The sequence below is a fragment of the Corapipo altera genome, unplaced genomic scaffold, assembly GCF_003945725.1.
Source record: "Corapipo altera isolate COAL_440 unplaced genomic scaffold, ASM394572v1 1, whole genome shotgun sequence".
Classification (NCBI taxonomy): Eukaryota; Metazoa; Chordata; class Aves; order Passeriformes; family Pipridae; genus Corapipo; species Corapipo altera.
In genome coordinates this window covers 10,779,701-10,805,669 of record NW_020884873.1, presented here as the reverse complement: position 1 = coordinate 10,805,669, position 25,969 = coordinate 10,779,701, and the positions used below count along the sequence as shown (strand labels likewise).

General features: G+C 40.2%; 1 protein-coding gene across 4 annotated transcripts in view; it reads left to right on the top strand.

Moving 5' to 3' along the window:
- The window catches only part of KIAA1549 (KIAA1549 ortholog), a 167,247-nt gene that overhangs the window by 65,708 nt on the left and 75,570 nt on the right, over positions 1–25,969 (top strand). For all 4 annotated transcript variants that reach the window (XM_027654792.1, XM_027654785.1, XM_027654810.1 and 1 more), the window contains one exon: positions 22,620–25,343. In XM_027654792.1, coding sequence (XP_027510593.1) covers positions 22,661–25,343 — 2,683 coding nt within the window. In that variant the 5' untranslated portion in view covers positions 22,620–22,660. Of the gene's footprint in view, positions 1–22,619; positions 25,344–25,969 lie in introns of those variants that run through there.

The following is a 25,969-nucleotide window of genomic DNA, read 5'->3' as shown; positions in this document are numbered from 1 at the left end:
CGGCAGAATTTAGTTGTAATACAGGTAAAGTATATCAAGGATAGAGCTTAATGGGATGAAGAAGCAAAATCTAACAACTACACAATGACTTAATCTACCAAAGAATGTGAAATCATCAAAGTGGACATTTGCATATTAAAAAACAAAAGTGCACATTGTCCTGTGCAAATTTATGTTCTAGTGTTTTGAGTCTCACTCAGTTTCCTTCACAGTTTTCCTCATTCTGAAGGCTGGATAATGTTTTATTGTGGCAGTGGTCCTAATGAATATCAGTCTGATGTCAGTGACTTGTTTTTACATAAAATGTCAGAAAGAATCTCCTCTGAAATAAACCACACCCAGTGACTAGGATGTTTAGATTTATGTTGTTGGCATATGGAAGAAAGCAAAAGGCAGGATAAATGTAATACTTACTTCACTTGTAAAGCATTCATCACCACCAGCTGAGTTTGCTGCTGTTAAGATCAGATATTCTTATGTACGTTTCTCTACAGGTAGAGCATAAGTAAGACAGATTTTGTCTGCTCAGCTGCTTAACCTGAAACTGGTCTCATTTAATTTTCCCTTTTCAAGGCTTTTTTTTGGTGATGATGGTTTGGTTTTTGTATTTTTTTTTGGTTTGGTTCTTTTTTTTTTGGAGGGGGGGGTTTGTTTTTGGAGAGGTTTTTTTTGTACTGACTTTCTGTTGCTGCTTTCAGTAGTGAGCTGGCTGAACTGTTTGCTGCTGCTGAAACAGGGGACATCTTACTTGACTTCCTCCTTCCAGTGCCCAGATTGTTGCTCAGCTTCACTTTTTCAACTATTCTGGTGTACTTTGTTCTCTCCACTGAGCCAATTTATCCTACTAATGCAACAAAAATTCTGCTTTTACCAGTTCTATGCCATTTGTAGGCTGCTCACCTGTATAACCTAACTCTGTCCTTGGACTTGCTTAATGCCTTTCAAACAATTTTGCTGAAATGATTGCATCATATTTTTTCCTCTATGTCATAACTACTCTTGGAGACAGAACATGAAAGTCTCTTTTGCAAAATTTGAAAATTTGTAATAGTTAAACTGACTTGGGGAGGCACTGTAGGTCACCCAGAACAAGTGGAATTTGCTGTTGAATTGTACTAATTATTACACTGGTTTTAGATTTTAGAAAACTGAACACCAGAATATGGAAAAAAGTTGTAGATCAAGAGTTGACAGCTACAGGTATCCTCAAATAGATCAAAGCCTCACATTTTCTCTTTCCTCAGTTTCTGAAATCAAATGCAGAAGCAGCAGATTTGTTGAGATGGAGGTGCTTTTAATCAGTAAAGCACCAATTGTGCTTGTTTTATGTTCATAACTGAGCTTAGCCAGACCACGCCTGGTGTCCTCCTGGTTACTGTCATCTGAAATGTTGTGCAGTTTCAGACTTCACATTTATTGTATTTGCAGTGCTTCAGTACTTCCGTTCTTGGCACCTCAATAAACATTTTGTGATGTTTCCCCTCCATCTCATCTTGCATATCTGACTCCTCTGTGTGTAAGCAAATGAGGAAGAGATTACATTCAATTTGTGTTTGCTTGCTGTTGTGGTTTATTGGACAAATATCAAGCTAAAAATTATACTTATGTTTAGCTAGCTATTCAACTACGTAATTAAATGACAGAGCATCTCTTCAGTCTTGTTCTCTCCTGGGATTTTGTCTTTTCTTACTGCTTCATGACATTTTAAAAGTGGCATGTTTTATCTTGACTTCTCTTTTGTACTGGGCCTTACTTCTCTCTTCACTCCTTGTTATCTCTTGGGAAAGAATTAGCAGCTTCATTTTATGATATGATTTCAAACTGCTGTAGGTGGATGTCTGGAGTGTTTTAAGCACTGTGGTTTTTTTTTCTATCCTCTTTTAAATGTAAACATAGTGCTAATATTAATTGAAGGTAATAACCTACTTTACAGAAGTTTCTATCACCACTTTAATTTCAAGAGTTGACGCTCTCTTCATATGTTTAAAAGAAAAACTTAATTAAACTGTTACTAATGCAAAATAATTTGTTTCTATTTCAAAAGTTCAAACTGTAGAAAGTTAGAGGGTCCAGAATTTTTTTTTTGTCTGTCGCTATAATGGTCAACATATAAATGGCTTTTCACATAATTTAATTTTCTCTTAGACCAAGGTGCAGTAGAAGAATTCTGATTTTCTCCTTTTCTTCAACCTTTTACTTGTCGTCTTCCTCTTCCAACTGAAATGTCCTTGCACAGATGGGAAGCAGCGTAAGAAACATGCATGCACTGAGAATGCAGGAGATAGCACTATGCAGCTGTTCAATTCATTAGCCTTTCTGATTCCTTCTGGGAATTAAATTACTGGTTGGATGAAAAGTTCACCACAGTGGGATCCTTGAATGCAGAGCTAACAAAGTTCACGTATAGCTGGCATGCGACTGGTGTCTGCTGAATCCTGTAATTTTTAAGAGAAAAGACCTTAGCTTGTTTAGTCATAGTACTGCACCAACATAATTTTCTAAGTAATTAGAAGTAAAACAGCCTCAACCAATCTGTTATACTATATCTTTTTCTGTCAGGGCCTTATTTGATATTAATTTCTTTTTTTTTTTCTTTTAGCAGATGCTTACCAGAGGTTTGGTGTGTTGCTTTCTTCCCTGTCTTAGGACATTCTCTTCAAGGGTTAGTTTAGTTTTGCTATTTAGTGTATTGACAGCCTGGCTTCTGACATGACATAGATAAAATGATGGTTGTAGTTCTGTTTTTACATAGCTTCTAGCTAAATCACATGCATGTACGTGATTTGATTTGGGAATATAGCCCATAGATCTTAGACTTCTGCCTCCCAAAACTATCTCTATCAGTTCCATAGTGTAACCTGTGCATATTGAAGTTCAAGTTGTTGAGTCAGAATGTAACATAAGCAGGAAAACTGAACACCATGCCTTTAGGCCAGATCTGGCCTGCTTGATGTGTTCAGGGGCCAGTCCTGTTTTATATCTTTATTGATGATATGGATGAGAGGGCCAAGTGCACCCTCAATCAGTTTGCAGGTGACACCAAGTTAGGTGGGAGTGTTTGTGTGCGGAGGCTCTGCTGAGGGATTTGGGCAGGCTGGATTGATGGACTGAGGCCATCTGTGTGAAGTTTGACAAGACCACGTGCACACAACAACCCCATGCAGAACTACAGGCTTGGGGTAAGAGTGACTGGAAAGCTGCCTGGTGGAAAAGGACCCCTGGGGGTGGTGGTTGACAGCAGCTGAACATGAGCCAACATGTTCCCAGGTGGCCAAGAAGGCCAATGGCTGCCTGACTTGGATCAGAAATGGTGTGGCCAGCAGGACCAGGGCAGTATCGTCACCCTGTTCTTGGCTCTGGTGAGGTTGCACCTCGAGTGCTGTGTCCAGTTCTGGGCACCGACTACTAGAAAGACATGGAGGTGCTGGAGTGTGTCCAGAGAAGGGCAGCAGAGCTGGTGAAGGGTCTGGAGCATGAGTCCTATGATGAGTGGCTGAGGGAGCTGGGGGTGTTGAGCCTGAGGAAAAGGAAGCTAAGTGGACCCCTTATCACTCTACAGCTACCCAGCAGGAGGTTGTAGTGGGGTGTGAGGGTCAATCTCTTCTCCGAGGTAACAAGTGATAGGACAAGAGGAAATGTCCTCAAATTGTGTCAGAGGAGGTTTAGATTGGTTATTAGAAAAAAGTTCCTCACTGAATGAGTGGTCAGGCATTGGAACAGCTGCCCAGGAAAGTGATGGAGTCACCATCCCTAGAAATTTTCAAAAAACATGTGAATGTGGCACTTAGGGACATGGTTTAGGGGACGTGGCAGTGTTGGGTGGTGGTTGGACTTGGCGATCTTGGAGGTCTTTTCCAACCTAAACAATTCTGTGATTTATCAAGATTCAATGACTGTGCAAAATTTTAGCTTATGGCTTGGAAATGGAAGTAAAATTTCTAATCCTTACAGGTGAAGAGGACTGACTAGATTCCAAATGTGCAGTAATACAGTGCTGCTTTAAGTATCCAGAAATGACAACTCTGCAATGTGAATTGCTAAAGCTTATTATAGATTTTGTAAGTCAAATTATTAAATAACTTAAAATGCATTAATATACACGTAATTTAATTGTGCACATAAATTAGGGGCCAAAAGGCTTTGGAGAGTAATGTAGATGCATATCCTCCGTCCCTTTCTCTTATCCTGAGTGATGCTGAATGCAGTGCTCCAACTAGTGTGTAGTGATGCTTTCTGTTCTCAACTATTACTTAAATCTGACTCATGATGTCTGTAGAGCTGCTTAGAAGAACACTTAGCTTGTTATCAGTAACTCCAGCCTTCAGATCAAGTCATCACTGTAGTTCAGTCTACTTTACCTTTTTAGTTTATAACCCTACTTCCCTGCCATTGATTCTCTTTTATACCATGTCAGATAGAATGCTTATTTTACATTTTTGTATTAATCAAATTATTTTCTTTTTGAAGTGAACAAAATGTTCAGCACGAGAGGAAATCAATATTAAGAGGACTTAAAGCTGCAGAGTGAAGTGTAGGCAATTCTGTTGCTGTGTATTACTGTTCCATTATTAAGGCAAGAAGGAAACCGTGCTTGTGCTCAAGTTTTTGCAGTATTTCGAGCTGGAAACAGGATTTGGAAGAGGGCAGATTTTCCTAGTAATACAGGAATTAGTTTTAGTGGAAGAAGGAACTGTCAAATATGATCTTCAGATGAAAATTTTTGTTGTGACTAATGTGGAATCTGCTGTAGGACTGGCATCACTGCATGTGGGTTCTTTCCGTAATGGGAACAGGTGTCAGAATTGGAATAATGCGACAGCTTCATAATGTTATTATTATTGTTGTCGAGCAATGTTTTAATCTTTTTACTTATCTAACAAGTGAATACTTATTTGAGGAAAACAGGATTGCCTTTTTTCTCACTGAGTGAAAACCCACTGTCTTCAGTGGGTCAGAACTGTTGGGCAGCCCTGGGGTGACCCAAGCACTGTAGGCTGAACCCTATGCAGCTTTTCCTTCTTAAACTTATTTTGAATGGGCTGACTTTGGGAATGAACCTTGGAACTAAAAAGACATTGAGGTGCTCCAAAGAAGGTAAATGAAGGTGGCAAAGGGTTTAGAGCACAAGTCTTATGAGGAGTGGCTGAGGGAACTGGAGTTGTTTAGCCTGGAGAAAAGGAGGTTTGGTGGGCACCTTATCGCCTGGCCTCTTCTCCCAGGAACTAAGTAACCTGACAAGAGGAAATGGTGGCCTCAAGTTGTGCCAGGGAAGGTTTGGAAATTGTTGAATCACCACCAACCCTGGAGGTACTTAAAATACATGTAGATGTGGCACTTAAGGACGTGTTTTAGTGGTGGACTTGGCAGTGTTAGGTTAATGGCTTGATTCAATTTTTAAAGTCTTTTCCAACCTAACTAATTCAATGATTGATTGGCAGGTTGAACTTTGAATCTGAAATAGTTTGGCTCCTCAATCCATGAGCAGGAGTAATGTGGAAGAAGGATCCATTTTCTAAAGTGATTGGGTTCCGTGTTTTGTGAAACTGTTTGAAAACCTGCTGTGACTAGGTGGATTTAGGGGTTTCTGCACAGGACAGAAGTAGGTGGGTGGATGGAAGGGCACCTTGGTTTAGAATAAATATATTCCATGATGGGCAGAATTTATAAATCCCAGTACCCTGACAGTAGTGTTCTGTTTCCCTCTTCTCTATCTCTATCCAAGCAGGGCAGTCACAACAGATCAATATCAAAAAGATATTTGAACTGGGGAGGAAACAGTACATGTGATGCTGTGTGTGGAACTGTGGATATGCAAGTTCAGTAGCCAGCTGCTCTCAAAAGGCATGCTAAAAACATGATTTTTGCCTGAGCCCCACTCAGGGGAGAGAAGGGAGGATGAATGATTAATTTATACTTTCCTCTTCTCAGATGCTTATATTCATGAAATATGAATGAAACAGGTTATTTTTGAGTTTTTAGACTTCTGTTGAGTATTTTTTGAATTGGCCCTTGGATTCGGAAGTTACTGGAGAAGGCGGAAGTAGAGTTACTTAATCCATACTCCCTTAGGAAATCAGGCGTAGTGTAGCAATTTTTAGACTATGGTCTGTGCAGAACTGTGCATCGTTGGCAGCTGTTAGGAGCAGATCTGCAAAGGAGGCTGCTACAATGTGTCCTGGAGACTGGACTGGGAATCCTGTTCCTCATTGCCCATTTCCAATGCTACCTTCTTACAGGAGGAATAGCACACTTTGTTTACATGCCTTTGATTGTTATTGCTGGCTGGTTTTCTTGTAGCCTTCCTTAAGGTGATAATTTCACCTACTATGCCCAAAGGCCCTTAGAACTTTTGAAGATAGGTCAGGATGGTATAAATCTTCTCAAGAACATGAAGATCTTCATCCTGACTTAAGTTGCTGGGTGAGAATTGAAGAACTGGAGGGAAAAGAGAGATGGAGACAAGAATTTAAGTCTCCGTGAAATCAGAGCAGAGTTTGGATATGAGCATTATGTGATTCTCTATACTTTGATCTGTTGTGTGAAGACAGTGTGAAGAAGATGTTACTGAAATAAAAGCTGAGTCTCAACCTATGAAACTGGGAAGGTATCACAGCTTTAAGCTCAGCAGTGTGGGAGGGAGGACCCTTAGAACTGACCTGGAACATACTCATTTTGATGCATTATGTACTATATATATATTCAATTTAATATATACATGTTATATGTGTGTATGTATGTTTAATGTTCTCTTCACGTGTTTTTTTCAGACCTTTAGCTGTTTATATTTTCATGGCATGAGACACTTTCCATTTGCATTCCTCTTAGGATGGTTTGCATAATGTGACATTTCAGAGACCTGGAAAACAAGAAGGCACATCCCATGTCTCTGGGCATGGAAACTGCTAAAACTAGAACTGGCAACTGCAGATAGTGCATTGAGTTTCAGTACTTTTCTCCTATCCCTTAAAAAGATAATTGGTCCTTTACCACAGAGTGTGGTTACTGTTTTTTGAGTTAATGCTACAAGATATGTGAAAGTGATTTTTTTTTTTTTTGACAACTGGTGTTAGCAGGGACTTTTGAGCACATAAGAAGATTACAGGGGTAATAACAGGATACCTGGACCTTGGGGATCTCAAGGAAGCTTATAATGGGTGCTTTGGTGACCTATCTGCCTGTGAAGATGACTGTATTCTGGCTTTGTGAATACTTGTGCTAATATACCTCTTTTTCTGTATGGTTTTTGTTTCTTTATTAAGCAGGCTGTGGTTTGACTGAAATGTATGCTAGACCCGGTTATTTATTTTCAACTGAAGTTTTCTTGGCTGGGAACACTGCTGCTTGCATCTCTTAGCTGAGTTTGGTACTGAATGTTTTGGTCTTTTTATGTCATTCATTCGGAGAAATAATAAGCAAATCTACTTGTGGGTTAAATGATTTAGTGATCTCATGGGCCAGAATGGAAAATATTACTGGAAGTAATCTCAGTGTTACTGTTGAATCTGTAGGAAGCTTACATGGCCATATGCTTCTATCTTTTTCCAAATCCTAATTAATAAAGAATAAATGTGTATGTGTGTGAATGAATAAAATCTAAGTCATCTCAAGTAAAAGCAGTGCCAAGTAGTTAACTTTACAGGGAGGGAGAATAAGAAGCTAGAGACAAAAAAATCTTTTGGGTCTAGTTTCAGTAGTTGAGAAGTAGTTTAATTTAGAAAATTATGACTAAGGCAGAGCTCCTACCAGTACTTAATTTTTATGAAGCAGGTTGTCATGGAACAGGTGTTGCTAGGGCGTGGTGTCTGGATCTCTCTGTTAGGGACTTGTACATGGTGCCACAAAACAGCAAGTAACAGCAAAATATTTTTCACCTGCTATACCTTGAAGCATCACCAAGACTTCCCATTTTAACTATTCTGCCTGTCAGGTGTCAATGTATTAGACTAGAGGAGGCAAACCACACTACTTTGATCCTAGGATTTCATTGTTAGAACAGCTCTATCTCTAAGGGCAAGACACGTATAGATTTTCCTCCAGTTTTATTTCCACATAAAGAACAACCTCTCTTGCCTTCCCAGCTGATGCTGAAGCATCCAGTACTGCTGCAGGTGCCAGAGCCTTGACTCTACAGCACAGAAGTGTAACTGTCCATACCCATTTTTCACGAGAGCTTTTTCAGGTGGAAGAGTCATTTAGTATAAGTTGTGGAAAAATTTTTCGGTACAGTGTGCAGTATATGCTCACGACTTTATCTCACACAATTTTTGTCAGCAGTGATAGGAATTTAAAGCATTCCACAGCAGCAGGAACTGTCCTACTTTGCTCTTAATCTCAGTTAGCAGGCCAGCACTAGTTGATAAAAATGTGCAGTTTTGAAGGCCCAAGTATGTCTTGGAAGTGCAGCTGAGGATAACCACAGCCTGGGCTGCTGAAGAAACTTCTTTGCTAGCTGTAGGGGAGTCCAAAGCTCAAAATACATTTTTCATTACTTTGGTTTTATCCTCACTGTAGGTGTTGTGGGAAGCAGCAGGGCAGGGAAAGAGGGGGTGAAATAACCTGATGAAGTAAAGAGGGGGATGTTTGTGAAGGGGGGATGACTTCTTTGACTGTAATCATACAGGCGTTTGTACTGAACGCTTTTAAAATGTTTGTGGCTGTAACTTCTCCTTTGTCATGGTTGTAAGAAGATGTGAAAACAAATTTCAGGGAGCTGAACGTTGGCTGTGATTTGCTCACAGGTGGAAATGCTGCTCTGTTAATTGAGTCTTTCGTAATGTTTGACTCATTTTTATTTCAGTTTTAATCAAGGACTGAACAGTCTGGCCTTTGAAAAGGAATGGACAGTGCTGGAAGGCAAGAAGGAGAACTTGGAGGCTTGCCTCACTTGAGAAAGGTCCCTGACAGCACAGCTAGACAAGTTGTGTTTCTATAATGAGTTTCTGTGGTTGTTTAGAGATACTGTAAATAACACATTCACCACAGAGGATGCACAACTGGTGACTAAGTTCTACAAATACTGCTTTCAAACACTGCTCCCTTTCACTGCCGGGTCTTCAGTGGTGTGAAACTGTTTGTATATGCTTTTATCCAGCTGAATACAGAACATATTGTTGTGCTGCTTTTAGAGTTGTACTTCCTTTGCTTACTACCCACTGGCAACTAATTACCGGTTAGTATTTGGGAATTCCCCATAATCACCGATTAAAATCCCTGCTCAGCATACCTTTAAGTGTGTTAGTTGGCCTTTTTTTTTTTTTTTTTTTTTTTTGACAACCTCATGTTTATAGTGAAAATTCACTATATATAAGCTAAAATTTTTGGTTTAACAGATCCTGGAGAGATTCCTTTCTCAAGTAGCGGGAAAGTTGGGATGTTCCTAAACACAACCTATTGGTTTATTTTCTTTAAAACAGCTTTGCTGTATATGATAAACTAAAGGTTTAGTCCTGCAACTTTAAAATGTGACATTAATTTCCATCTACAGTGCATCTGAATAGCTTGGATCAGAGGAAATAAGTCTGAAAGAAGTCTCAAAACAAGAATCAGCTGTAATTATAATTCCTCGTGTTGTTGTTTAAACTGTTCTTAATGACCTCTGTTGATGGAGACTCCTGGACCCTCAGAAGCAATCCTTTCCAATACAGAACAACATCGACCTTTAGAAAACTCATCCTAATGATTATTAGGACTGCTGAACTGTCCAGTATAGATGTGGAAAATAGATTATTCCTCCTTGCTGTAATTTTACATAAACTTAAAAACAATTGGCATGTTTTATTCTACACCTTCCCTATAGTCACTTTTCTTTTAGAATGATTAATCCCAACTTTATCCCAGTCGTTTCCTCATTAGATCACCTCTGTCCACTCTTGGACTCTTCTTCGGATTCTTTATAATTAGACCATATTTTTCTTTAAATGAAACATCCGAAACCAGACAATAAATCACACATAAGGCTATTTTAATTCCTTTTTTAATATCACAGCATGAGACAACCGACTTGGGTTTGTACACCTTCCCGTAGAACCCTGTGTAGTGAGCTGGGTGAGAAGCACTGTGTTTCCTACAGCACTCAAGGGACTTTGCTCAGGACCACACTGGAGGGACTGAGTTGTACCACTGTGCTGGGTGCAAAGGATAAGCAAGCCCATGTACTCCAAAACCTTTCTTTAGACCTTTATGAGCCCCATCTAGTCCACTTATAAAGAAAATAGAAACTTCTCTGTGTTTTCAGAATGATTTTGTCTGCTTACTCTTTGGGGGGAAAAAAACCCTCCCTGAAGTGCTTTTTTCTATGCAGGAAGTGGAGAAATCATGCCTTATGTCTATGGTAACTGTACTAGTGCCAGCCTCTATATAAGGTCAGTTTATAGCAAGAGAGTATTTGTGGGATAATAGGAATATTGCAGTTAATTAGGCTAGATGTCCACTCATGAGTGACTGTTTGTTGGAGGGGGGTTTGAAACCACAGAGAGTGAAATAAGTAAACTGTAGCTCATAATTTGTGTAAGACTGACCTGCATAAATAGCATAAATAGAAATTTTATACTAGTTTGTCTATACAGGCCAAAGTAGTAGAGAGTATGTATGCTGTGACCTGATCCACAAACATTGGCCTTTCTTGATCATGGGCAGTTAAACAGTGTGACTTGTGAAAGACCAAGCTGTGGTAAGAAGGGAAGAAGATAGCCATATGCGTGGTGCAGTCTCCTAAATAATTGAAATCTACTTGATAGAGAAGACTTTATTCTCTTACTGAGGGCCGTTCTTTTTCATAGGAGAATATTTCATCTAGAGAGAATTTCACTCATTTATGTATTTGACAGTACTTGAGGCAGTTGCTTCAGAAAGTTTCATTTGGAATATCTCATCTTAGCACTTTTTGATGGTTTCTAAGGTGTGGGCATATAGTTACTATGTATAATGTTATTTCCTGGTTATTAGAAGAAGAATGCATCAAGAGTTAACCAGGATCTTCAATTCAGCTCTTCCTCCTAAGAAAGGGGGAGGATCCCAATGTACAGAAGCTGGGGCAGCTCCTAAGAGAATGTCTGGTTATACCTAATATACTGTCCTCTGGCAGCCTCTGCCATTTAAGGCAGGAGTGGATTTTTCAGGTCTGTAAGGGTGGTATGGAACAACACTTATGTACACTGTAAATACTACATCTCAAGTAACTGATAACTTACTAGGGAAGGTTAGTGTATTTTTCCCCCTTTCTTTTGAACCTGTTTCGCTACAGATAGAATTCTTCTGAACAGTAAATTTCTTAAGACTGATACACTGTGGAAATGATCAGATCTGTGTTATTTCTTTTTCCAGTAATATTGTATATTAACAGTATTTTGAATAACAGCAAAAGTAGTTAATAACATGTGCAGTCATTTTCATTTCAGTTCTGTTTGGCGACATTGTGTTGCTAAGCCATTTTTTTCAAAAAATCAACAGAAGAAGCCTACAATTATTTTAAATTGTACTAAACATGCAGTAAGGGAGAATAGCTGTTTTTCAGAAAAGGGTCTTCTCTCTATCTCAGAAAATCATATCTACTTCCATTTATATGCAAATAAAAATTGTGCATCAGCCTTGCCTTTACTTTGTGTTCTTATTCTTGAAACTCGGGTCATGATTCTCTGTAAAACTGTACTCGTGCTTACCCACAGTTCTACCTTATTACAGCAGTAACTGAGTTCATCTCTTTCCTCTGGAAATATTTTGGAAATGGAAGGGAAATGCTTCAAATGCGTGATACCCTGTGGAGAACAATGTCAGCCCCAGTTTCAATGCAGTGATATTTTTCAAGTAGGAAGGTTAAAGCTATTCATGACATCAACCCCCAACTTCTAAATTCAGTTTAGATTCCAGTGGGTAGCTGTTCCAGCTTCCAAACATAGTATGCTGTCCTGAGGTGTACTACATATGAAAGGAACTTGGTGCTTCACCAGGTTCAATATGGCAATATTTTTTAAAGACTGAAGCTATTGACCCCGTCATAAACAAAACCCCACACTTCTAAGTTCTGTTCAAAATCTAAGGTGCATGTGTTTTAGCTTCTGAAGATATTGTGTACTGTGCTGAGGGGTCCCACATAAGGAAAGAACTCATTACACTTTACTGGTTTAAACTTATAGGTTGTCCTGAAATGTAGATGATATAATCTCAAAAACAAATACCAAAGTCTGAATGGAAGAGGAACCTGTATTCTTCTCATGAGACCCATGTTTACTGTTCTCAGATATTATTCTTTTTATTGTGTTTGTCTTGGCGACTGTGCAGCCAGAGTGCATCTCAGCCCTGTTTCCCAGTTGCTTTCGTGGTTTTAACCAGATGTGAGATTCACTTGAGGAGCTTCTAATCCTGGAGAATTCCTTTAACAGTGCCATCTGCAGTAGATGGAGTAGTGCTTATATAGGTCTTTGCCTAATCAGTATATGCTGCAATTTGCAATCTTACTGAGTCACGTGTCAGTAGCTTTACTGAACAGTGATAGTGTAATGCAACTTTACACAGTAGAGCCTATGGAGAAGTGAAGGGATAACCCAGGGAGTTTAAGGACCGTGGAAGTTCCTAGTAAGGTCTTAGAAGGATCATTTTTTTAATGTCATCAGTTGCTTTGGCAGCAGTTCACAGCCGAGCTAACATGGTGCTATACTACAGGATCTTGCTAAGTCTTTATGGCAGCCAAGGTGACAAGTATGCAATGATTATTACTGAATGTGTCAGACTTTAGCTGTTATTTGCCTGTGCGTGATGCCTTGTCCACCTCCTTTTCTCCTCACTGCTTTAAGGTAAATGTATTTTCTTGCATGCCCCTAATAAATGTCAGTGATAACAAAAACATCTCAAAGCCGTGCTGTGGCTGTTCGGTTTCTTCAATGCTCAGTTGTTCTGAACCATGTTTCAGTTGCTCTGCTGGTGGTCTTGCCTGGGAAAGGCACATTAGTGGATCTGTTTCCCAACGAGTTTGTTTCTCGCTTGGCCCACGTGTGTTAAGTTTTGATAAGAGGACATTCCTTGCCTGTCCTTTTTATTGTTGTCTTTGTAGTGTACTTCCCAATATATTAATTAGGAATATATTAGTTTGTTATGTTCCTGAAGAGTTATTGTTCCTTTACAAAATGCTGTCAGCAGACTGCCCCATAAAGTAGGACTGTGTAATGCTTTCCACTCCCATATATTTCTCGTTCCTTGACAGTTGTTTTATTACCTTTCTAGTTCTTCTATACCTATTTCTAGTTAGAAATATGTAATCTAGTAGTCTGTGGTTAAATTGTCTTTTTGGATTATCTATATATTGTTTCCTCTAGCAAGTCCTTTTCTGGTTTATTTCTTTTACTCTTGTTAGCATAATATTTACTCTTTTTTTCTTTTTTTTCCTTTGTTAACTGAGACTAAGAAGTCTCTAGGGCCATGTGGAAACTTATTGCAGGATTGTCTTATTACTATGACGTGGCGACTTCAGTGTCCACAGCTTCTTTCTCCTAAGTTTACCACATGACTGTTGAGCAACTAAGAATACCAAGGGAGAGAAGACTCACAGCTTAATATCAAGGGTATCGTATGTGTGGCTGATAACTCACAGAACCGACTTCAACACTGGCAACTTTGCTGGAGCTGGCAGAGTTGAACTCGTTTGTGTTGGCAATGAACTTGGCCCCAGGTCTGCAAGCTTAGACAGCAGAAACTCAGGATAACCTGTTTCCAGCAGAGTACTCCAAGAGCTGTGATTAGGCCTGTTGTATTGCATTAAGGACATGGAGGAAAAGGCTTTGGGCAAGTTTCATTTCTCTTAAGATGCGAGCAACTGTGATTTCTTTACTCGTCATGTTTTCAGGATGTTGCTAAGGAGAAAAGGACAAAAAGATGAAAATTAATTGCTAAATCTTGAGATACTTGCACAGGAAAACTACTTGATGGTATTATTATTCTTAAAGCTAGTAAGGTTCCAGAATCTCTAGTAGGGATACTTGCATTGAATTTGCCTATGTTATGCTGTGGATGCCTAAACTTGACAGCTTATAGGGAAGAGGCAGAAAAATGTGGGGCTTTTGTGTTGATTTTGTTTGTTCATTTGTTTTGGTTATGGTTTTTTGGGGTTTTATTGTTTGAAATAATACTTCTGTGGTCTTCTTTTTCTTGTAATTTTGCCAGGCAATTGTCTTCTGGAAGTTCTATGGGTATAAATTATGGGAGAAGTTTGATCTTTGATGTTGCACAGTTACTCTCTTTACTACAGGATTTTTTAGGAGGTTTCTCTTTCTCTGAGTGAAGCTAAGGCCAATAACACTTGCACATTGTAAAGAAAAAACCTTAGGTAACTTATTTCAAACCTCCACTTAAATTGAGTACTTCTTGAATTTCTGTTCCATCTCTTTGTATGTCCCTTTTCTTTTCATGTTTTCAGCACTCTTTTGGTGAAGCGCTTCTTTTCAACTCCAAAGGCTGGGGTAACTGGGACTGTTCTCTTTCCCAGCTTTTCTTTGAAATCTCCTTTTCCTATGAAAATGTGTTGACAGATTCTCTCTCATGTGACTAGATTTGCTGAGTGATACACGCTGCAAGTACCACTAAATGCCTTCATATCCGACTGTGCAAGAGCTTTTCCGTATTACTTGCTTATGCATATACAGCAGTTTGAAAAATTAAGCATTTACAGGCATATTGTTACAATCTGGCCCTGGAGCAATGTAGTTGTTGTTCTGAGTTCAATACAGAGTATTGTACTATGCCAGCTGAAAATCTCATCTTCAGATTTTTCATCATGCTTTGTGTATGTAAGAGAAGCCTTGTGAATTAGCCTTTCATAGGAGCTGCTTTTAGGTGTTGCAGGTTGGGACTTCCACTTATTCCTTGAAGTAATACAATTTTGGAGAAGCAAGCATGTTGACCTGAACAACTTAAAGCTCAGTCAAGGGTATTTTTCCTTTGTCAGCATGGCACAGCTAAGGATGTGTGTCAATGAAGAGTCCCTGTGGATAACTGGGTTTCTAGGATACAGCATAGCTTCTGTTTTAATTAGGCGGTTCCTCTTGTCTTCAGACTTTCTGTCACTTCATTGCTTTTAGAGATTTTTGTAGTGTTAATGCAATTTAGGAAGTAAAATTATTTTACTTTTAGCAAAAAATATATCCTTAAAACATTTGAATGCATTGTGTGCAAAATGCCACTTACTGATCTGTCACCTGCACTAAAAAAGGCTAATAGAAATTTAATTTAATTGCTCTTTTCAAAAACTTCCAGGATCGGCATTTTGATGGACACTGCAGTGTTGAGCATAAACATAAAGCTTCTCAGTAATCATTCAGTTGCATGAAAACTGACACTGGAGTGTCAGTTTAGTCTTTGGAGACTAAAAATCAAGTTCTGTGCAGAGAGCAATAAAAAAGAGGGAAAAAAAAATGTGGGGGAAGGAAAACTTTCTCATTTAAAAAATGTGACCTGGTTATACCAATGAGCAAATCTGATGAGAGTTTTTCTTAGAATTAACATTTGTAAAGTCAATTCAAGTTTGTGTGTACTTTGTCTCTAACATATGGCTTCCCACACGATGATGTCATATACAACTAAGTGCCAAAAAAAGCGTGAATGCTCCCAGCAAAAACCATACTTTGAACTAAAATTTGACTTGCGGTTTCTGTGCGTGTGTGTTTGTGGCCAGACAGCTGGTCACGTTAGAGCACTGAGCTCTGCACAAAGCCATTGCTTTCCTCAGCTGTGGGTGATGGTCTGCAGGAAGACATAGGGGCCATAGAAGACTTCTGTGTGGGAAACATCTACTTTTCTTCCCCCTGAGATGCTGGAAATGGTCTGAATTGTCATGGCTAATTTGCTTCCTCTGATCGGAGGAGTTCTAGGGAGGGACTGTCAACTCGAGGCGTCTTGGTGCTGTAAGAGCTTTATGCAGTTCCATGAGTAAGGACTTCTGTATCGTTTGGGCTTGCAGGTGTTGTGTAGGCATAACAAACTGTTCTGTGCATGGGTTTTGTTCCCAGCCCACTTCTTAGCAAAGTCATGGTTTTTCCAAAGGTGGTAATAATGTTTGGGAGGTGGATCTTGCTGTGCGCTCGTGTTTATGGAGCGGGTGGTGGGGTTGCTTACTCTGACACCCTCTGTATGGTCTCCTGCCCTTAGTGCCCAGTCTGGTGGTCTACTTCTTAACCTCCTTTTGTGTTACAAAATCTTTCCTTGGGTTGCGTGTTTTTTTTCTCTCTTCCATGCAAACCAGAATGTGTTACAGTGGTATGAAATAAAGGGAAGCTGTGGGTTTTTTTCCTTTTGGTCTCCCATTTACTGTAAACTACCACAGGGTCCCGTTCTGCTTCAGCAGCGGATATGTTAGGAAGATTCCTGGGTCAGAACACAGATAGAAAGTTTTCTGCTGAAGTGTTCCATCAGCCATGCAGTGGAATTTGGGATCTCACACTGGCTACAGCTCTTTAACGTGATGATTACCAGCAAGTGTCCTAAAGGAACTTTTGAGGGTGGTTTTAATGTTGGAGAAGGAAGAAAATGTATATGCTAGTGACTAGTATTACAGGCTCATTGATATTATTTGCCAAACTCAAGAGTGCGTGAGGATTTCATGGTGTATTTTTTTACTCAGGTTTGAAATTAGTTAGACTGCCTTCTACTAAAACTCTTTCTTTACAAAACCTTCTTCAACTCTGCTGGCCAGCAAAGCAAGGGTTTATCTTTGCCCCTTTCCTGTGTGCTTTGGTGCACCTTTTCTCCTCAAGCAGAGATGGAAGCTTGTGGTCATTTGCTGTGCAGGAGGAGGAGGAGGTTCTTGTCTACTTGCACCTGGGCAGCAGCTGAACCACATCTGGTTGCATGCGGGTGAAAAATAAGATGTTCCTCTTCTTTCTTGGCTATGTATTAAAAACTGAAGTGTGTAAAAGTGAGCATGTGTACATAGGCACTCACTTTGCATGCTGCTTCCCATGAACACTGTTATTTTTCTCATGATGCAGCTTTTTCTGTCATGAAATTTTATCATCAACTGCAGTAAGAAAGAGGGCCAAGACATAGCATAATTGCTCTGTTTCTTTACCTTCTCTTTCTTTTAGTCTTTCAGGTGGTACAAGCAACTTAATTAGTTAAAATTCGTAAGTACAGCTGGTAAATGATGAGATTTTCTTCTTTTTCAGTAAGAAGATAAACATCTTTGAGAAAGAACTGTTAGAACTCCGGATGGTTTGTGTCCTGTGCTGCCCTGAGGGAGAAACGAGCATGGGTGCAGCATGTGCTCTGAGGAACACAACCTTCCAAAATCTGTCCAGAGCCCCACAGAGGAGCTGTGAGCTGGAGCTCAGGAAGGGAGGAATGGTGCAGGCTCCCATCCCCTCCTCTCCCTGGCTTTTGTGTGCCAGAGGTGATTACTGTCACTGTTCAATCCATGCCTAATGCCTCTCAGAGAAGAAAGCAGACAGTTTTTCATCTGCACGTGCTTCTGTGACTGGTATTTTCCTACAAGCCAGACACCTAAGAAATTTAGTTAGAGGCTTACACAAGGGAACTGTGTAAATTTTTTGCAATGACCTAATGCATACAAGCTCTTTTTGATGGAAGCTGAACTAAATACTGTTAAGTAAATTGGAAAGTTATTAAGTGTTAAGGTTTAGGAAGGAAGAGTTATGATTTTTTTAAGATACATTTTCATCCATCATTTTCTCTACCCTTGGGTGGTCTCATCCTATGATATGTTCAGTAACTTCAATTTCTTACTTTCCATTTCTCAAGGAAAAACTTAAAGTGTTATTAAAAGCTTCCCTTAAATGTGTTATGCTACTCTACCTCATAGTCAGAGAGCTGTTTCAAGTGGTGAATGTGCCTAGTGAGTTCATAGCTTTAATTTCAGTAATTTGGGAGCTGTTGTTACATAGTTATTTAGGAATTTTCCCATAATATTTGGAATATATGTAACACTGGCTGCCTTTCTACCTAAAATGCATCAGTTTGAAACAATGGGGAGCAAAAAAAGAGCAATTTTTCTTCATGCCTAAAAGATAAAGCTACTAAAATTTAATTTTCTATATCATTGTGTTAGTGCCAGTAGACTCTTCTGTTTACTTTCTGATGTTTGTATACTTTAGTAGCAATTACGTGGCTTCTCAAAAGTGACAAAACGAAAATTATTAGTTCTATTCTCAAAGTTTAATTTTATCACAAGTAAAGATTTCTGTGTTGTTGTCATGACTGTACCTTTCATCTGTAGTTTAACATCTTCATAATATAGAAAATTACCTAAATTTTAGTAGATACTGAGAATTGTGATATTGTACGATTGCCACATTTTAATAGGAGAGTGCAGAGAAATGATGCAACTTTTTTGAAGTCACATGAGACATCAGTGGCAGAGGTGAGATTACATCTGCATCCTGCATTTAAAAATATATGAACGTATATTTATTATAATTAAAGAAAATATGAAAGCACTTGATTATGTACATATGACAAATACGTATTTGAAACTTTTTAAAATTATTATTATGGATTATAGAACAGACATTACTTTTTAGCACTGCAACTACAGGAAGGATGAAATCTGCATCCCTCTAATTGCTTTCTGGAAAAATGACTAGCCTAGTTCCTAGTTTATGAACACACATAGTTTTCTGGCAAGCAGAGATGGTATATTTTTGTTCCCAAAGAAGTCTATGGACTGCAGCAGTCCTTTGCTGTAGTCATGAAGGAAGTGCTGTGCTTCTCGAATTCACACAAGTCTGCGCCAGCGTTACTGGTGCAGGGATGTGCTTCTGTAATTATGGATCTGGCAGTTAAAGGGGTTGTTGTGTTCAGTGGCAGGTTTCATTACTCGTGAATTGCTTGTGACTCGTATCAGTTTTGGGGGACAGCAGAAGCAGCAGAGAGTTCATCACCCCAAGCCCACCAGCACACTTCCTATGCTGTTGCTCCTCCTGTGCCCTTGTCTGAGCTGAGGCATTGTACTGGTGCCATCTGTGCCTCCTGTGGTCCCTGCCACTAGTGCTCGCCTTTCCTCCCCTTTGCTGTAGCTTGGGATCACAGCTTTGTTCCCTAAGCTATCTGTTCTTTTTCATAATGTTATCAGCTTGGCCGAGTCTGGCTTGTCTGATCATCAGCCTGTCCCCTTTGCCTCACTCAACGGCAGTAAGGGGGAAACTGTCACCCGACAGTAGCAGCTGTGCAAACAAACAAGTCAGCATTGATATTCATCAATAGCTTTGTGCAGTCGTGGCATTGAGATGCACCAGAACATGTGCAATCTGTCTGCTTTCTTTGTCCCATGCTATAGCCAGATCGGCCACTCTGCACTGATGAGGGCGATTGTCATGCCATGGTGTGCCTTCTCTGTCTCTTTTTCCTTTGCTTTCCCTTGCTCTTTGTGGACTGTCTGGCTGCTCCCAGGCACATCTGCCACGCGTCCCATCTGCTCTCCCTGAGAGGCACGCTCAGTTCTGACAAGCAGTGTTCAAGTGGTACACTGTTCTCTGGAGATGACAGAAAACACCAATTTGTGTTATTAATGGCATGTCGCTAATGCTCCCTGCTTCTAAAACACTAAGCAAAGCAAATAGTGTGGAACATAACTCCTGAACTTGCTGGTGAGGAGTTGTTTCAAAATCCTATATGCACAGGTGAATTTTTCCCATTCCACTTAACTCAAGTAGCACTGCTCTTAACTTGTCTTATAGCTTGTAACTTTTTCATGACACACAGTGTGTTTTCCTTCAAAAAATGAAACACCTGCTTCAGAAGCTGTGTTCTTTCCTTCCTGGCATCAGTGGCAATATTCTTTACATTAGGAGGCACAAGTGTATGATAAAATTGTTATTTACTATTACTTTGTATTTCAAGGAAAAAATAATAGCAGACTGTCAAAAAAAACCCCCCAAACAAACAAACAAACAAAACCAACAAAACCCAAAAAATCAAACCAACAAACAAAAAACCACTCCAAAAGCTAATTCTAAAGTCAGAAAGAATTTAAAGCCAAGATTGGCCTTGCCTCTTCTGCATGTCTGTTGGACAGCTTATGGTTTTGCAAGGAACTCTTCAAAACATCTTTCTGTGACGTGTAGTCACTTCCAGCAGGATCTTGTCATGTGACAGCTCCCGATCAAGTTGAACAAAGATAAAAGGAGCTCTCTATGGGTGAAGGAGGAAATTGATATGCAGCATAGGCATGTATAGGCAGTAAAGTTGTGAAATCCCCGCTAGCTTTGGGTCTAGATTTGTGGAAGTCTAAGATTTGTGGAAATGTGTGATCAAAAGTGCAGTTACTAATTAGTGTGTGTTCACCTTTGCCTGATCATATTAGCTGTCAGGTGTATCAGCTCTGCATTTGCCATGCATATGTTGTGTTGAAGCTAACAGCTGCCTTGTGTACTGCTGCAGGGATTTGCAGCATGAAGCCATCACGAGCAAGAACTGCTTTCTCTGTTAGCGTGTTTGCCTGCAGTGTGGAATTCACTGTAAGCAAGGGCTGGGTGTCCAAAGTGTGACCAAGGTGGACAGGATTTTACAGGGCTGGCTAAAAGGAATTGTGCATGCATATAGGGAGAGAAGTGATTAATTTTGACAGTGGTTGTTTCATAGCTTTGTAAGTATTTTCCTTTAGTAACTCTCTGCTTACTCAAAATGTCACAAAGAGAAAAATAAAGACTGGAAGCCTAAGTCAAAGAAAGGAGCCAAGGCCAGGGAGGCTTCTAGTGAGGAAAAAACATGGAACAGCTTTTGGTCAGCAAACAGAGCTGGCTCAGCGTACATTTTTGGTCCTGTGCTTGCAAGAAACTCTGTTACTTGTGTAACTCCTTGTGAAAACTGTTATTCCATGATGGCTGCGCTGTACTGTGCTCAAACAGTAGACCTCTATGGAAGAGGTTGAGGATGGACTTGTGTATTTGTCTTACATACTCTTACAAGAGTGTTTTTTCTTTTTTTTTTCCCTTCACCTGAGAGCATTGTAAGGCAGTATATTTTATACCACAGCTAAGCATCATAAAGCTGGTAATGCCTGCAGTGAGTTTCAGGAGCTAAAAATGGACTACTTGAGAGAATAGTATCCGTAGTGCTGCAAAACATTGTCTGTGAAATCTGTCAAATAAGGGATGTAATCACAGCACTCCTATTTGGTTAGGTGTGATTAGTGGTACAGTGGTATTTGCTCTGTGCATTAATTCTTGTCATTGTGCTTTTCAGAGCAGCACCTTCAAAACTTATCAAGTTGGTGTGTCAGCACTTAAAAAGTTCTGTCAAAAAGTTTAGTAAACAGACCAGGGTGGAGGGAATAAGAGCAGTTTATCACCTTTGGTAACTGGTGTTATACTGATAACAGTAGGTAACAGATTAGATGAGCTATTCCTGCAGGACCTTCCATGTGTTACTGAGTTCAAGACATCCTCTAAAGGGTCACAGATGTAGTTGCAGTTGAGCTCTGCACTGTATCACTGTCCAGCCCTCTGTACTGTGTATGCTCATTTTTATTTTAAACTGATCCCTGGTGTTTTAACTGGATGTGATTCCTGCACCCCCAGCCTTGTTAATGTGTGTCCAGCAGCACTGCCTGGACAGTCCTGTATGAAAACAGGATGGTCAGGTGGGATAGATGAATTAAGGATGAACTTTTTGTGTGTGTCCTTGAAAAATATTCTGCAGCAATTTTCTGTGATTTCCTTTAATAATTCAACTCTGAATGCTATTAATCCAGTCTTGGCATTTCAGGAAAGTATTCAAGCAATAATCAACCATTTCTCTGCAAAACTCATCTGTGGTTGGGAAAGCTTATATACAGATCTTCTCTGTAACCCAAGAACACTTTTGTGAGAGAGGAGAGTATTTCGTTAAAGTATTTGGTGAATCCTTAGCTTTTTCTCCTCCCCTGGCCATTACTACTTAAACTCTGGAAACTGGAGCTGTGAAAGTTTTATTGTAGGTGGCCCATAAACAGAGCAGTTGTGTAGAGGGCTGAGAATAAAGATGACAACTGTGTAATGAAGCAATTTGTCAGTGCTAACAGGCCAGACTTGAGATGAATGCTGGACAATGTAAGCATAACTAGTGGACTTGTTACTTAGGAAATTTGTGTGGTTGATAGCAGGTCCACATTTGCCTTCTGTAAAGGGAACTCCTCTTCATTTCTCGTGTCACTTATTTCTGAGGGAGGATCTGGTCCCTGAAACGGAATAGATCTTCTAATGATATATATATATATATAAAATATTAAGAAATAATATAACTGGAGGAAATGAAGTGATATGAAAGGAAAACAGCATATCTAAAGTTATGTAAAATTTTGGTGTGTGTACTTTGTGAGACCATTTGCTGCCACGCACTGTAGCCTTGCATAGGTAAGAGGGAGTCACCTTTTGGCCATCCATGGGGCTCAGTAGAGTGCTGCTGTAGAGACAAGTCAGTGCAGAGTGAGAGGAGCTTGTGTTGGCTGGCTCACTTCCAAGAAATGGAGTTTCACAGGAAATCTTAGGATTTGTCTGATCTGACTTGGTCACAGAGGTTTTGTCTTCACCCTTGAATTCTGGGCATGTGTCTCCAGAAATACCGTGTGTGAGGTATGCTCATTGTGATCTTACTACTTGTACCAATCTGTTGGCTTTTGTTTTTCTCTCTCCCTCTTTACTTAGATGAAAAATCCTTGGGACAGCAGAATTTTTCGTTTTTCTCAATGGACTTAAAGGTGCACGAAAGCATATCAGGCAGCAGGACACAAACGGCCTTAGCAAAAAGTGATTTGAAGTCCCAAGAAAGTAATTTGCTTCAAACGGTTTTATCATCAGTTACCACTTCCTTTGATGTGACTTTACTTAGCCAAGAAGAAACAGCCAGGATTTCAGAAGGGAGAAGTACGCTGTTGGTAGATGTCTCCGTAACAAGCAATGAGGCGTTCTTAAGTGACAATGAATTTGTTAGCTCATTTTCAAAGGCACAGTGGACTCCTCCGCTGAAATCTTTTGCAGTTTTAACAGATCATCACTCAGTTAATACAGTAGAACCATCAAGAGAAATGTTAGAAACTGTGTTGCTAACACCTTCATTATCTGTCCTTTTTTCACCATATGATGTCTCAAAAACAGCACAGCAGAAGACTCCGTTGAGCACCGTCCCCGAACGCAGTAACACTCTTACAGAACTAAAGCCTTTTGTACCAGATCGTGAAACGCTAACAGCAAGCAGAGACTTGCTGCTGTACCCTCCAAATGCAGCTATTCATTTCACTTCCTTCCCTTCAGAGAGTGGAGTTGTGGCACAGGAAAACATTAATGCGAGTTTAACAGCTCTGCCTTTTGGGACTGCTTCAGAAGGATTGCCTCTTCATCTCAAGCTGCTGGGTAAAACTAGCCCTGAGATCCCAGATGCCACAGCACAAAGTGCAGACCTGTATGGTGACGTTTACACCGATGGGAGTAGCAAGGCAGCAGAATCTCTCAGTCTAAGGACATACCCCACTCCAAGCCTTCCCTGGACCATGCCAACTTCAGCAGCCAGTGCTGAGCCTGCTTTTTTTCCTATTAGTCTTCCACTTGTGTCTTTCCCACTTAACTCAGCTGCCATTTCCAGGAACTCTAATACAGTTCTTAATGCCAGCCTGTTTACACGTGAATTCTCCACTACAGCACCAAATTTGCCTGCTGGTTCAGAAATACCAAGTCAATCAGAGCTTGTCAGTGAGCTCATGAGTCCAGTGCCTTTCACGAGATCATACAGTTACTGCCTGTATTGTGACTCAGTTTCACTTCTGCCAGAAGCAGGCTTTTCCCCAGAACATGATGCGGGCTCAGGCGATTATGTTGAAACTATGTCCATCAAAGCCTCTGAGGTACAAGGCGTAACTCCATTTACAAGCATAATTATGGATGGGTATGAATTAGAGGAACCTACACCTGAGATTTTTGATACTTCTTTTCCATCCAGACCAGTTGTTTCACTGTCTTCAAGATTCGCAGAGATCCCTGATTCAAGCATTTTAGTAAGCACTACAGACACTAGAACACCTATAACCATTTCTCCTTCCTACCATCAGCTCCCTGGAGCAATGTCATTGAATATCTCTGTTGCCCAGTCCCTCCCTGTTCTGGAAACAATTTCATTGACACTAAGCACTCATGTGGAACTTCCTGGTGCCACCACCATTCTGTTTGACTCTACCATCATCCCGAGTGAGCCAGTAGCGTCGTTTTCAATCAGTCGGACAACTTTGCTGGAATTTCCAGAATTAATGCCATCAGAATCTGTGGTTTTGCTTGACAAGACATCTATGAGTGAGGAACCGTCTTTAAAGATTTCAGATTTTCCATCCAGTCTTTTATCAACACCGTTTCTTATTGAATCTAGCTACTTATCTTTATCATCGACCATGCTAGATTCTTACTCTGTCAGGCAAGGTGATTTATCAACACTCTTACCTCAGATCTTGTTGACTGGGACATCAGTACTTTCTGAGGATGTTACCAGCTGGGACTTAGCTACCACTGTCAGCTCTGCCACTGACATCAAGGTTTCTCAGTTACATCTCGGCCAAACAGCATACATTTATTCAAATGTATCATCCCTTCCAGATACATATGTTCCTGAAATAATGCCATCATCAGATTTTCCCTCTGGGTCATCTGTGTTTCTGGAAGCACCCTCGGTACTGCCAGTGGGCTCTGAAGTTGTATTTACCTCAGCTGTTACAGGAGCTACCTCTCAGTTGGAGCCTTCACTCTCCACCTCTCACTCCGTGGTTCCTACCCTGGTGCTGCCCACTTCGGACACCCAGTCTGTTACCAGCAGCATCTTGCTCAGTGAAACAAATCTGATCTCTTTGTTTACTACCTTTCCAGCAACTCCTGTCTTAAATGTATCTTCATCTCTGCTCTCAACTGCACTGGCTTCTGATGAGGATATTGGTGCTACAGTTTACCCCACGCTGCTTTTAACATCTCGCAGCGAGGGCAGTGCTCCCACAACCCTTCCTCCCACAGACCCTGACAACCTCACATCAGCCGCCAGCACCATCAGCGTGATGCCCTTTCCTACAACATCTCTGTCTGTGACCTTGGCATTTACTCCCACACAGTTTCCTCCAACTTCTAGCCCTCCCACTGGATATGAAGTTCCATCAGGAAGCAGTGTAACTGCTGGCACTGATGCATCAACTCCTTCCACCAGTGTCCCCACGACCTCTGTCACCAGTGCTACAGGCAGCCATGGCACAGCTGCTGCAGGCAGCCCGGGGACATTTTCCTCCACCCCTCTGGCAACAACTACTCCGTCTGAACTGGTGGTTGTGACTTCTGCTGGGACTACTACCAGGCAGCCATATGTCTGCGACATCACCATTCCCGATGCTTACTTAGTCACTGCAGGTAAGATATTCCTAACATTTTTATTTTGGGTTTTTTTTAGAGGCCACAGTAATGTGACCCCCTAGCTAAATTGCAGATGTTGACTTAACTAAGTGAACCTTTCAAAGAAATATGGTGTCAATTTAGACAAAGAGCTGTAAAAGCATTGATTTATCATTTACTCTTAAAAATAATAGAATTCACTTGAGTAAAGTCCATTTTAGTAGTGAGTTACATATACCTTACACTGCACAGAGAATTAAATTGTCTGCTAAAATTGCTGATGCGTATGTACGAGTATGCTGAGTTAGAGGCTGCTTTATCATTTCATGGGTTGTAAATGAATGTTACTGTCATGGTACTGTTCTGCCAAAATGTTAAATGTTCTGACTGAGTAAGTTTCTCCTTTCAGTTGTTGCTGCTGTTTGTAAAAAAAAAAAACCACCTGCATGTGAGGTAATGTTGTAATATGTAAGAGGAGAACTGGTTTAAAAAATGTTTGAGTTTCACTACCATTTTTATAATTTTCCCCTTACTAGCTTATATTTATATTTCCCTCCTCCCATACTTACTTTCAATTGGATTTGGTGTGTTTGTAACCAGAAAAAGTGACATTAATGTGTTTCAAAATTAATTGTCTTAGCATC